At 37.7% G+C, this 14,657-nt stretch overlaps 1 protein-coding gene across 1 annotated transcript in view; it reads left to right on the top strand.

Annotated features, from left to right (window-relative positions):
- Positions 1 to 14,657, top strand: part of Ipo11 (importin 11) — a 219,016-nt gene that overhangs the window by 173,291 nt on the left and 31,068 nt on the right. The window contains exon 29 of the mRNA XM_004623057.1: positions 7,335 to 7,419. Within this exon, the coding sequence (XP_004623114.1) occupies positions 7,335 to 7,419 (85 nt within the window). The remainder of the gene's footprint in view (positions 1 to 7,334; positions 7,420 to 14,657) is intronic.

Below are 14,657 nucleotides of genomic sequence, written 5' to 3'. Positions count from 1 at the left end.
TTATAAAGGTGATTTTCTCTTCAGGCAAATTATGAAAAAAATGAAATGAATTAGTTTGTATTTTCTGGTTGACGCATCTCTGATGTCCTTCAGGTTTTTGGGCTGGGTCCTATAATAATTAGCTAGTTCTAGAAAATAGTAGTTAAATTTATGTTCTTTACAAGAATTGTTAAAATACTGTTAGGAATACTGATGATTTCACTTTTGTGGTTATTAATCTGAACTTTAAAAAAACTTACCATTTTAATTTTTTGTGCTTAGTGTAGTTCTTATATAGTGTTCCTCTTGATTGTTTCCCATGTTAGCCCCAGTGAGATTTTAGACTGCTTGACTTCTCATTAATAATACTGAGACTGTTTGCTTCGCACTTTTGAAAACTGTAACAAACAGGAAATACTGCCATTTGAATCATATTTGGTTGAAAAATATAGAAAATTGATACATGTTAAATCTTACTAAACATGGATGAAAGTGTGTCTGACATGTCATTTAGCTTTTAAGAATGTAGGACTCCATATGAAGTGGAAATGTCAAACTTCTTGTGACTACAAACCCCAACATAAGAGTTTATATCAAATGATCCTAAACAGTGTTTCCTTTGCATTATGTGAAGCAATTTTACTCCTGTTGAAATGTTTAGGATATATTAAGGTGTTTTTCTTGTCCTCTTCGGAGAGTGTACATGATTGATACTCACACAACAGCACTAGTATGAATGAAGGCCGTTACATACATTTTGGGTAGAGCACATAACAGTAGAATCGTAGGTTGTGCTTTTATAGAAAATAACGTGTATTAGAAACTATGCAGGAAGAATGTGGAAAGTAGAACAAAATTATAATATGCTTTAACTGGAAGAGATCATTCTATAGGTTGGAATAAAATTTAGACGTTATTTAGTGCAGTGTTATAATGTCAGAAATCAGGATAATGGCCCACAAAAGTGCTGTGTTGCAGCAAAATATATAGAATAGTCAAAACAAAGAAATCTTCAAAGTGTGCCAAGTTCAACATAAAGAAAAAGTTTTCGTTTAGAAGGTGAAATGTTAGAAAAAAACCAAATTGACTAGGAGACCATTATAGGGATCCAAAGTAAAGAAAATTAGACGCAAGGGTTCGTGTTCATGGTAGCCAGAACATATGACCAGCCACTGTTTATTTCTTCCCCACAGTTATTTGGCAGTTGCTTTTTGTCCTGGTATGGTGGAAAAACAAATTACTTTATTGATTATCAGTTCCTAACAATAGTTATACTAGATCATCAATAAATCTTCCTATTCTGTAGTACTGTGAAGTATGTAAAGGTCTATAAAGTACAGTCCATAGGACTATAAGACATAATACAAAATTGAGAAAAGTTTACGAAGAAGCATAAAATATGTACTCATGTAACCAATTTGTTTCCAATTTCCTCTTTTGTTTTTTAAACTGTTCAAACATTAGTCTTTCTTGTTCTGTTTAATTCGTACTGTAGTCACAGTTGAAAATGAATTAGAGCAAAGGTTGAGGCACACGCATCCACAGTGGGAAGGACAGTTTGCCTCACCCACTCTTCTGATTCAAATGTCCAGAAACAACCTCAGTGGTGTAGACAGTATAATCATGCTTGACTAAATTTCTGGGCCCCTGATAGCTCAGTCAGTTTGACACATAAACGACCCATCACACCAACGAAGGCTTGTTGACAGTTACTCAAATGTGTTTATAGCAGACACTACTGCATGGGGAAGCTGGCAAGTCTTTGTCCTTAAATCACCCACAGGGGAAATACAGAGAGGGACCAAAACTGGCTGCAAGTAAGGAATGGGCCTGAGAAACAGAATAATTACTGAGAATGTGTAGAGGATTGGCACCAATTAATTAAGAGACCTCTGTGAAATATAAAATTTTTGAACTATTTTCTGCTGATTTTAAAGAATGAAAGCAGTATGATTGAATTTATAATTAGAAGCATCACTTTGGTGCATTGTGAAAAATTACAAGAATTGTAGATGCTTATGAGCAGTCCCAGAGTAACAGAAAAACCTGGGATGCTTTTTAAAAATGCAAATTATCCCTTTCAGGCCTGACTCATTATATCACAATCTGTGGGTGTAGGACAGTAGGACCTGTACTGCTCACAGGGACCCTGATAATTCATATAACTTGGAAAATTGAAAACATTGTCCCAGAGGTGAGGAAACCATGTAGGTAATCTTAGATGAGTTGAGCTTGAGATAGAGATTGAAGACTACAGGACTGGTTAGTACTGGTATAAGAATGTTTGGCTAGCAAGGCTTAAGAACTATTTGTAGTTTGAGTGATACACATACATAATTTAAAAAATAATTATGGTACATTATTGGAAACACCTGCAGTGGGTTCCAGTCTCCTGCCCCGGTTATGGCAAATGGAAAGGAAAGAAAACAAGAGACAAAGAGAGGGGTCATACATAGCAAGGATCTGGGACAACCAGTTGCTTTCTAGGAACAAAAGGCCATGAGGAACCCAGACCCTTGCCATTACTTCTGGGTCAAGGACCATGGGTGAAGGGCAGTGCATGCTTCCTCTGGAAACAGTCACAGGGACTACTGTGGCGAGGAAGGTGAGAAAACATTCTTGCAAGACAAGAATGGGAGCTTCCCCAGTTGCCTGTCCCCTTTAGTAGGTCTTACCTTGCCCTATGAGAGCCACAGCAGCCTTAGGATTTCCAGCTCTGACCAGAAAAGAACAAGGAGTTTCCAAGTTCCAGTTTGGCCCAAAAGGGCAGAACAGAAACAAGCTTAGACGTCCACTGGGCTCAGTTTATAATACATGGTCCCCAACATGTATCCAACAGGCTGTGCTTGTTTTTGCATTTTAATATGTCCTCATAACACATTCATGTAGGCATTTAAGCTTTTTTCCTTGAGACAGGCTCTCTCTGTGTAATAGTACAGGCAGGCATCTAACTTACTGTGCAGCCCAGGGTGCCCTCAAAGTGGCAGTGGTCCTCCTGCGTAAGGCTTCGGAGAGTGCCAGGATTACAAGTGTGCACCACCCAGCAGACATTTAAACTTCTGAATACAGTGTTTTATGTGGGGGGGAAATTGAGTTTTGCCAGTAGTCTCATTTCTTATTTTACCTAACAGTAAAAGCAATTTATATTTCCAGATAAATAAGGAGCCAATTATTGGCTATCGTTAATCTTGCTATTATTTTTTTTTGAGAACGGTATAAATTGAGGAGTGAGTTTTTTTAGGGAAAAGAAAAGTTTCATTTTGAGAATTTATGAATCTGGACTTTACTAATTTGTTGTTAACTTTTTAGTTACTAGAGAACTTATTTGCCAGGAAAATGTATTGGTGATGTTAAAGCTTTGTCTTCTGCTTGTCTGTTTAGCATATATATTTCCCTGTTCTTTCCCTATATGCTACTTTATTGTCAGGAACATTGGAAAATGAAATGAACATTGGAAAATGAAAAGGAATAACTACTTGCCAAAGTTTGGGAAGTAAAAAAGGACAGAGTTTAGTCAGCATTTTTAAGAACTGTAGGACAAATAGGAGGACTCATAAAATGTAATTTTTATAGCTATAGAGTATAAAGCATACCAACTATAAATTGATAATTAGTCTTATTTGAAACAAATGAAATTGAAGTTTTTATAAGATCTTTTCTTCTGCTGTTTGATACTGATCCAGCAGGTGTCTCTTCATAGTGGAAAAGAGAACACCAGAAGAAACATCCTGTTCTGAGCCTGACATCACTCCTAGTATTCTGGCTTGGGCAGGTCCTAGTGACTTCGTTGGGGTTTTCTCTCCAACTTCCTCTCATCCATGTTGTGCTTAAACCCTAGTTTCTTACAGAATGAAGCTGGTGGTGCCCTGTATTCTTTTCTGGCTCTCAGTTTACAACCTTTGCTTTTTTTCTTTGTTGCCTCAAATTGTTCATCATTCCCTAAATGTTTGTTCTGCAGGCTGGACTAGCAGCATTTCTGCTCACTGCTCTGGCATGCACTCTCAGCCTTCCCTGCTTGACAAATACCTACCTTTAAAATTACTTTCTAGACTTAAAAATAATTTATTACATCTTTTTCTATTCCTTCATGGCACTTTTTCTGCATTGGTAATGTATAATATTTAAGTGTTTTTATTTAGACCATAAGAAAACTTGAGACAGTGGATAAGAAAAGCTCATAGTCAGAGCATTGTTAACACAGGATTGAAGAAATATAAATAAGAAATCTTAACTGGGGAAATCTGTGGCCTCCAGGTAGCAAACTAGACTGCTTTAGCAGCCAGTGCAAAGAGAAACATTAGGAATTACATAGTTCTTAACTTTCAAATAGAAGTAAATAGTCTATCAGGAAAGGGAGACTATTTCTTGGCTTGGGCCTGGAGATGAATTTTTATAAGGAATTAATGTAAAAGACCATAAAAGACTTTCTGCTTCGACAATGAAGAATTAGTTATCTCTGATGACAAAACAACTGCACTAGATAAGTAACTTCAGGATTAGGTTAGTTGTGGCCTTTCTAACATCAACAATCCAAGGAACTCTCTCCCCCATTAATCTATTTGTGGGCTGCTTTCTTTCATCTGTACAAAGTAGTTCTAGGCATTATGGCTCATGACAATGCCAAGGGCAGGCAAGTGTCTTTTCTAGAATACTTTTCCTTTAGATCTAATTGGGCAGGATTCTTTAAATGTGTTCATGTGGGGGATATAGCTCAGCAGTGTAAGTGCCTGCCTGGCAGGTACCAGGTCCTGAGTTCCATCCCTGGTCCTGGGGCCCCAGGGAGGAGGGGGATGTGTTCTTGCTACGAGCAGCCATTGACCAGGAGTTGGATGGCTGTGATAGGCTGGGATCCTCCTTTCCTGGAGCATGTGGTGGCATGGAGAGAGAAAATAACTGGGCTGATTCAGGGTTTGTTAAGGAACATGATTATGTAAGTAATCGAGTTGTCTACTACAAAGATACTTTGTAGTTAGTGTAATTTAGATGAAGCGATCCATAAATGGTTTTCTCATACCAGTCTACCTGAAAACCAATTATGTAGCATTAAAAAAAATGTTGATTATCAGTTTTCTTTCTTTCTTTTTTTGGTGGTACCAGGGATTGAATTCAGGACCTTGTGCTTGCTGTGAAGTGCTTAAACCACTGAGCTATCTCCCCGGCCCCAATATCAGTTTTATAGTGCCAGAGACATATAAATAGGAAAAACACTTTTTGTGATTTGGCCTAGTGTAGGACTAGTTAACAAGTGTTTGTGCCTGTTCTTCCAGTAACATTAGTTATCACCAACATTGTGGAGATTATGAGTAAGCACTATAGAGGGGATTGTGAGAACTGCACATTCTCAGCCTTCACCAGACCTGCTGAGTCAGAAACTGGAAGGTACCAGCAATCTGCACTTCATTCACGCCCTCCAGATAATTCAGGTGCAAGCCAAGTGTAAGATGGAGAAGAGGCTGCATGTATTCATATGCTAGTCATTCCCATGGTCAACTTGAGTTGCTACTGTCATATTAGTACTACTGTTGTTATATTCACAATTTACAGTTTGGTTTATTGGAAATCAGTTCATTCTCATGTGCCTTTAATCTCTGCCTTTAATGTTTATTGACAAAATCAGATTTGACCTTTAAGCAGAGATTTTCCTACAGGAGAATTTTTTTTCATTTTCTGCCTTCCTGAGACCCAAGTAAGTGGAACCTGCAAAACAGCAAATAGTCTTTCTTTCTTTCTTTTTTTTTTTTTTTCATTTTTCTTTTCTTCTTTTCCTTTTTTCATAATTTTATTGAGAAACTTTTGGGTAATTTTTAGTGAGTGAGTGAGCAAGTGAGGAAGCCAGGGGAGGGGAGAGGCAGATACAACTGGAGGGAAAGAGACAGAGGTAGGCAAGAAGAAAGGAAAGGGGCATGAGGAAGGACTGTGTATCTCTGAAATATACTCCATTATTAATGTGATAGATCTTTTAACATAGGACAGCAGAAAAGGTTTTCTATAAAAGTAAGTAAAGGACTGGGGCGATAACTCAGTGGCACAGCGCACCTGCCTGGCAAGCACAAGGTCCTAAGTTCGATCCCCAGCACCAAAAAAAAAAAAAAAAAAAAAAAAAAAAAAAAAAAAAAAAAAAAAGTAAGTTATATTATGCAGTTCAGTGGAGTGATTTCATGCAAAATAAAGTGTGCTTCTATTGAGATCCATACTACAGTTGAATTTTTAAGTCATTAATGACTTCTGAAATACGAACTGTAATTTAGACTTTTCTAAGACATTTCACTTTGCGAAATACCTTTGGAGTTGTTGATATAATCATGTTTTATTTTCCTCACTTTGTGCTGAAGTTCACTGGTCAACCTATGTTTGTATGCCGCATCATAGTGGACAGAGCTTGGCAGCTCTGAGAGATAAAGACCATGCAGTGAGTTAGGCGGTGAACTTGGAGACTTCTGATTTCCAGCCTGAGGTTCTTATGTTCACACATTTGTCCTGAGTTGGGTCAGAAGCAGGCCCCACTCCCCCTCCACATTTTTAGTCTTGAGAAATAGGGATAAAGGACATCCGTGTCTACTGCGAGAGTGAGCCTGATAAGTTTCTTTGTCAGCACCTGACCTTAACCCCAAACTGGAAGTTATTTACACAGCTGAATCAGGAATTGTCCTTTATCTGTACTTGCCACAAAAAGTAAGAGAAATCAGACTTTCTCGGTCACAGTTTATTGGTTAAGAAACTCTGACTCTGGTAAATTATTGAATTTTCTTGTTCTAAATGGGGAACAGTTTAGTCCATCAATGAAATTTCACTAGACAATATTCGTTTCTTTTCTCCTTGGAACTGTTGACTGAATAGGAAACTGTTTTTCTATTATCTCTGATAATGGTGGAGAGCAGTGGTGCAGATAAGCAAAATAAAATGATTTATTACTGTCCAGAAGGCACCAGTACCATTGGGGACAAGTGCCTCATAGTAGCACAGTGATGTCACTGGAGCACAAAGTAATTATATGTATTACACAACACATCATTATTAATGATGTTACTATTTAAATTACTCATTTATAATTTGTAGGCTTTTAAATATGAAGGGGAAAATATTTTAAATGTTTGTGTAATTTGGTTAAAAAGTGTAATAAGTTTCTTAGAAACTGCTGATTTAAATTCTCAAGTAAAAAAGCATAGAATTTTTTTTATTCAGTTCTTTTGAAAAATATCATTCACAATTAAAAAAACTTTAAAAATATATAACTAATTAGTCTATTCCCCATGTTAGTACATAGACGCATTCATGTTCTCTGATTTTGAGAGGTTGTTCTTAGTATAGTATAGACAAGTTTCATTTATTTAAAACATGTTTTTTGAAAATTGTAGCTGTATGTTGATGTCTCATCTTGAAGAACCAAAAGTAACAGAAGATGAAGAACCACCGACAGAACAAGATAAGAGGAAAAAGATGGTGAGTTACAAAGGTTACTTCTGGAAACAAGAATAACTGTGTATCTACATTATCATCTGTATGTTAGGAGATAGCTACTGGTCTGTTCTTTTCATTTGCCTACCCACCTATGTCTTGTAGAATTAATATAAAGTGTCTATATTAGCCAGATTTCCTGTTGTTGGGACAATTACCCAACACCCACAGCACGAAAGAGAAGATTCTTTGTCTCATAGTTTAGAAGTCTCATTCATTCCATAGTTAGCTGGCTCCAAGGCAGGAACATCATGGTGGAAGAACATGGCATAACAACACTGCTTAGTTCATTGAATCCAGGAAGCAAAGCAGAGGAAAGGACTAGACCTGGTATCATGCCTCCATGATCCACTCCGACACACTGAGGTGTGCTTTGCTAATCTCCTATGTGGTTCCCAAACCTTTCAAGCTAGCAGTTAATCTTCACATAGTGTTTGAGCCTTGAAATCTGGAAGGTCCTCTAAAACAGGTAAGTTATGATATAATCGCATTTGTTGACTCTTACTATTATTTCTTGTGCAATTGGAGTTGTGTTCATTCAGAAAGTCCTTCCCTACACCATGACTTCCAAGAGTTTTCCTTTTCCAGTAGGTTAAGTGCTTCTGCTTTAATATGTAGATCTTTGATCTATTTTCATTTTGGTTCAGTACATGGTGAGAGATAATGGGTTCAGCTTCCACCAATCTTCTTCATATGCATAGCCAGTCTTCTCAGCAATATTTTGTGGTGTTTGGTTTGGTTTGTTTTATTTTTTTGAGCCAGGGTCTTGCTATGTAGTGCAGGGTGGCTTTTGAACTCATAGAAATTCTCTTGCTTCAGCCTCTCAGGTGCTGGGATTACAGGTGTGCATTACCCAAATGTCCCAGCACCATTTTGTAAAAAAGCTTTCTTTCCACCGATGTAAGATTTTGGCCTGTTTGTCAAAGATCTGAATGGTTCTGGACCATCTAGTCTCTTGTATTGAGCCATATGTCTGTTTTTGTGCCATTACCATGTTGTTTTTATCTTTATAGTTTCCTAAGCCTTTTTTTTTTTTTTTTGCAAAATACAGATGAATAAACCAAGGCACAGATAAATTTCCTCTAGTCATAGAATTGGGTAAAAACATTAGACCTGAGCTTTTTAAACTCTTAATGCATTCTTTAGTTTTAGTAAAAAATTTGGATTAAAACATTCTATAATTTCAATAGCTTTTCTAAGTTAGTTGGAAAAACCTGCTATATTATTTTGTAGAACCTGCAGCATGTATGAGAACCACAGCTTTGAGGGGAAAGGATGCATTAGGACATACTTCAGCTATCATGAATCAGTGGAATTAGCATTAGATCTGCTGAGGAAATATAGTTTGTCATGTTATTTTGGGTACATGACTGGAACATGACTTACAAATTTGTAGGTTTGCTGTACTTTAAAAATCATATTTAGGGGCTGGGGAGATGGCTCAGTAGATTAAGCGCTTCCCTGGCAAGCGCAAGGGCCTGAGTTCAATCCCCAGTTCCACAAAAAAAAAAAAAAAAAAAAATGACCTTGGAACATATTTGTGAAGCATAGCAGGAAGAAGATGAGATGTCTGGTAAAAGGGTAAACTTGACCCTGAAAAATCATATTTAGCTTGCAACTATTGAACAAGTATAACTGAGAGCTGAAGAAAACAACATTGAAGAATTTCTAATGACAAAGAGTTCAACTTTAGGGAAAATAGAAATGGTAATTCATAGAAAAAAGCAACATAATATACAAAGGCAAACCTATCAGGATTATAGCAGATTTCTCAACACAAACCTTAAAGACCAGCAGAGCTTTTTTCAATCCCTAAAAGAAAAGAATATTCAACCCACTTTAATTTGTTCTGCAAAATTTAGGACTGTTTTTCAAAATTAATGGAGAAATATGGACATTTTATGACTAAAAGAGCACCTGAAGAAATGATCACCCTACCAGCAGTACAAAAAGATCCTGGGCAGAGACAGTGAAGTCCAAAGAGCCTAAAGGAAGGAATACATCAAGTAGAGTACTTAAAGCAAAAGGGAAAAGTAATCAACAGTAAAATGATGCAGTGATAGGAATCAGTCAGTACTGTCAGCAAGAAATATCAATGTAAATCTTGATAATGTAAGTGCTCAATCAAAAGGTACATATTAATGGGATAATAAAATGAAATCCAATTGTATGTTGCATACAATTATAATCCATGAAGAAACAAATGGACTGAAAATGAATGGCAAACAATACTCTGTAACAGAAGCCTATAATTCAGCAGCAATAGCTACTAAATGACACAGTAGAGTTCAAGACAAAAGTTACTAACAAGAGACAAAATATGGTCATGGTATACTTGTAAAAGGAACAGCTCAATAGAGAGAAACAGCAATTAGAGATATTTGTACATTGAATGTTGATGTACCCAGTTCTATAAAATAAAGAATACTGGACATAAAAGATCATCAGTACATCAATAAATATCAATGCAAACTTAGTTGGGAATTCAGGACTCCCTTATCACAAGTAGGTCACCAAAACAGAAAAATCAGCAAGAAAGTATCAGAATTAAAACCATACTTTGAACAAATGGATTCAGTAGATATCTACTGTTGCAACCACACATTGCTTTTCAACAGTGCACTGAACTTTCTCCAGTATAGACCACACACTAGTCCATAAAGTATGTTTCAAATACAAAAGATTTAGAATAATCTTATGCATATTATCAAATATAGTGCCCTGAAACTAGAACTCAATAACAAAGAAATCACAGAAATTATACATACACATGGAGATGAACACATTCATAACAGGGCCGTAATTTGTGGCTCTGAACTACTGGTTATGCATGACTATCCTATCTGGTGGCATGGGACAATCCCATTGGGGAGGATAAGCCGCCCAGTGGGACAGTCTTGCATATATCACTGCTGTTTTAAACTGATAGAAATATGTTAAATAATCTTGAATAATCAGCGGGTCACAGAATACATTAGACACTGTCTAAACTCAGTAATGCCAAGACAACATACTAGAACTTAGCAGACACAATGAAAAGTTGTAAGAGAGAAGTTTATAGCCGAGAATGCCCTCATAAAGAAAACAGAGTGAGCCCAATAAGTAATGGTGTACTTCAGGGACCTAGAAAAACAAGAGCAGTCCAAATTCAAAACTGGTATAGGAAAAAATACCACATCTTTTTCATTCATTCTTCAGGTGATGGAAGTTTTGGTTGCTTCCAAGATTTGGCTATGACAAATTGTGCTGCTATAAACATGGGTGCACATGTATCACTATGGCATGATATTTTCAGTTCTTTTGGGAAAATACCCCGAATGGGAATAGCAGGATTGACCTGTGGTACTTTTGTACAATGGAGTATTACTTAGTTACAAAGAAAGATAAACTCGAAGTCTTCATAGGTTAGTGGATGCAAGTGGAGGCTATTTTCAAAAGTAAAATAAATCAGACCCAGTGAGTAAATATCATATTGTCTCCCTAGTATAAGTACCCGATAGAAGAAATAAAACCTGAAAAGTGTAACAGATATAGTAAAACGGAATGAAACAGAATTAATTTAAGGATTAAACAACCAAGATGAGAGAAAGGAGAAAACATAGGGAAAAAGGTAGGGGGAAAATATGCAAGTATATATACAGGATGGCTGAGGTGATTGTATTAAAATTTTCCATCAGTTTTTTGAAAATAGCAGTTAATGTGTAGAATTTTCACCTTGACTAACTATGCTGCTATCTGTGATCTAATCAACTACATTGAGGACAGCAAAGTGTATAATACAAAAATCATGCTTGAATACCTGTCATCTTGGTCTTCTAAATGTGTACCATTTCTAATGTCATGTCAATTATTACTATACTCTCTTTAAAATAAATTTTTAAAAAAGGTAATAAAAGAGAGACAAAAACAAAAAATGTAAGGTTTCTTGAAAGCAACTGGTAATATTCAATATGTCCAATCTTACATAACTATATATCTATATCTACCTATATATATAATATAAGCAACAGATTTGATGATAAAAATAAATAATATATCAGCCATTGTCAGCTATTCTTGTTTTGAAAATCTGTAACATATGTATTGTTGTATGTTACCCTGTTTCTGTCTTTTAAATAAAATTTAAAAAATTGGTATAGGAACAAAATTAGAACAAAGTGAAAAGTAATAGAGACTTCATAAAGTTATAAGGAATTAAAATATCAAAAAGGGCTACATGTATCTCTGACATATGCCCCCCATGGAACACATGGGTCTGTGTGCTGGTCCCCAAGAACTTCTACACCCATTGCTTCCACGCCCTTGTCACAGCCACTGCCAACTCTGAACTGCCTGTGCATCTTATTTCTCCTCTGCTTACGGCCACAGGAGAACAGAAAATCTTGGATTCCATTTAATTTCCATGAGGCCTTAAATATCCTTCATTGTTACAAATAGTTTTAAAAAATAAGAGCCCCACAGGTGACCAGCAAACAACCAACAGGCCAGTGACCTAGAAAAGAGGTAAGTGTGGAAGAGTTGGCTACTTCAAGGAGAAATAACAGATCAGCCAGAGGGCTAGCTCTAAGAAAAACACATGCTGGGCTGGGGAGATAGCTCGGTGGTCTAAGCACCTGTCTGGCAAGTGTGAGGACCTGGATTCGATTCCTAGTACCTCATGCCATGGAACCCTCGATGCGCTGAGCCAGCCACTGAAGCTGGATGTGATGGCGCACACTGTAATCCCAGTGCTGGGGAGGCTGAGACAGGAGGGTCACTACAACTCCAAGCTGTATAGTGAGACCCTATAGCAAACAAATCAGTGAATGATAAACGAAAGAAACAAAAGCACATGTTGGTGGACACTTAGAAAAGAAGCATGTGTTTTTACTGCAAGGGTGACTTGACAGAGTTGGAGATAAAAACCTAGTGCAGTGCTTGTCATATTGCTAGAGAGACTTCAAGCAGTGCCATTTTGGGAGGGTGCTGCAGATGAATGACTAAGCTGTTGAACACCCTGTGCTAAAGCATCCCTCCAGGTCTGGGTGGTACTCTACCACCGTGACCAAGTGGGAAACAGCAATGGGAGACAGACTGGTGAGGGCGTCACACTGGCAAGAACTGCTGAGATGTTCAAACTCAAGCCAGGAAGGATACGAGCCCTGCCTTCTGTGGTGAGAGGACGGATTTGAGGGGGTCTGGCTTTCCAAGGTGGATCTGAAGGTGATGGTATCGAGTACAATGGTTTGATTTCTTCTTCAGGTGCCAATACAGGTAGCAGACTGGGTAAAAAGTAAATTAAAATGATAAAGAAATTTCCACACCCATTGATTCCAGATCCTGGCCATAGCTGTTGCCAGTTCTGAAGGGGACCTCTTGAATAGAGGGGTCACCACACAAACCCATAGGCTATAAAGAAATGCAAGGAGGAATGTAACTCGCTGGGTTCCTAAGACTGCAGGTTTTGAAAGAGAACTCATTTGTAAATATGTAAGAATTCTGTTTTTCTTCTTTTGACCTAATGTTTCTTCCTCTTTACTGGCTTGGGGAGCGGGCAGTGTTTGGAGTATTCTCCTTATTTGCAATGCTGGGCAACAAGAGCAAGGCAAAGAAAGAGGCATTATAGTCCAGGACTTCAAGTTATATTTCAAAGCCAAAGTAGTAAAAACATCATAGTACTGTAACAGCTGGGATTGGATGTATTGCCCACGGGAGACCAAATTAAAGGAATTGCAGTCTTAGCAGCCAATGTGCTTCTCATTTCAAGCTGGAAACATACTAGCTTATATAGTTTCTTTGTTGCTATGGCAACTGGGAAGGAATGTGGTGTCCCCTATGTCCTATGAGTGGAGGGTGTCTAGCAGAGGAATTTTTGGCTAAGCATGGGCAAATGGTCTGGCTCTTACTGCTCTTAATTGGTCCTGTCTCTTCCTTATCTCCTGCATGTTTGTGAAGTTGGACAGGGCAGGGGAAGGAGTAAGGGATGGGGTAACTTAGGCAAGGCTAGGAAGGGAAGGTGGCTGGCCCAGGTGTCTTCTGTGTAAATACTTTAGCCAAGGGTTGAACTAAATTGAATTCTGCCTCATTCTCTCCTTCTGAGGTGAAAAGGGGATTATACTGGACACCATCCCTTACAGTATTGGCACCAAAACAAATTTATTAGCCAGTGGAATATAACAGAGAATGCAGAAACATTTAACCATCGGATCTTAAATAAATTGGCCAACAATATATAATAGTAAAAGGAGAGCCTCTGTAACTGATAGTGCTGGGAAAAACTGGTTATTCAAATAAAAAATGAATTTTAACCTATATGTCTTAGTCTGCACAAAAATCAAATCCAAATAAAGGCCTATCTATCAAAAGAGAAACACTGAATCTTGTAGAAGAAACATTGTTAAAACTGTTGAAGATATAGGCATAGCCAGAGACTTTCTGGATAGACTTGAACTACATAAGAAGTAATATCTAGGATCAGTAAATGGGATTCTGTCAGATAAAACACTTTCTTCATGGCAAAGGAAACAAAATGAAAATACAACCAACATAATTGGGAAAGAAAACTTTACCAGCTATTCCTGAGAGTACTACTAATCTAAAATATATAAAGCATTAAGAAAAACTAGACTTATGTAAATAAAGCCCCCCCCCAAAAAAGGGGGCGACAGAAAAGACTTAATCACCTCCATTCTCATGCCACATCTTATCCTCTGACTAAAACTCTGAACTCAAATATTCCTTTATTGTCATGACAGGTTCACTTTACTTACCATCTTCTCTCAGTAAATGGATGCTATAATTTTATCTCAAGCCCATGCTGTTTCTTTATTTTTTGCGTCATCTTTGCTTCCACTGCCCAGATTCTCTTACTCTTCTGTGTGTAACTTGGATAGATGCTATTCTTCACCTTTCCCTTTACGATCATCCAAATTTCTGAACCTGGAATTCAGGCATAGCTATTTTCTAAAATGCCACATGTTCTGTCAGTGGATAGCCAGAGTGTAAAACCCGTAGGAAAAGAATTCATCTCCTGATCTGTCTTTTAAAGACCTCCAGTCTGACTGCGGTCAGCCTCTTGCACTTTGTTTTGGAGTTGATGCAGTCCTGGCGGCTCCCTGTGCCCACACAGCCAGTGCAGGCCAGAAGCAGCACCTGCTGTGTGTCTGCACCAGCACCTCAGGCCTGCCCTGACTCTGCTGGTGTTGGGTGTATGAGGCTGCGTGCTGTGACATTCTCAGGCCTGC

This window comes from Octodon degus, unplaced genomic scaffold (assembly GCF_000260255.1).
Source record: "Octodon degus isolate 3935 unplaced genomic scaffold, OctDeg1.0 scaffold00001, whole genome shotgun sequence".
Taxonomy (NCBI): Eukaryota; Metazoa; Chordata; class Mammalia; order Rodentia; family Octodontidae; genus Octodon; species Octodon degus.
This window is presented reverse-complemented; position numbering and strand designations above follow the sequence as displayed.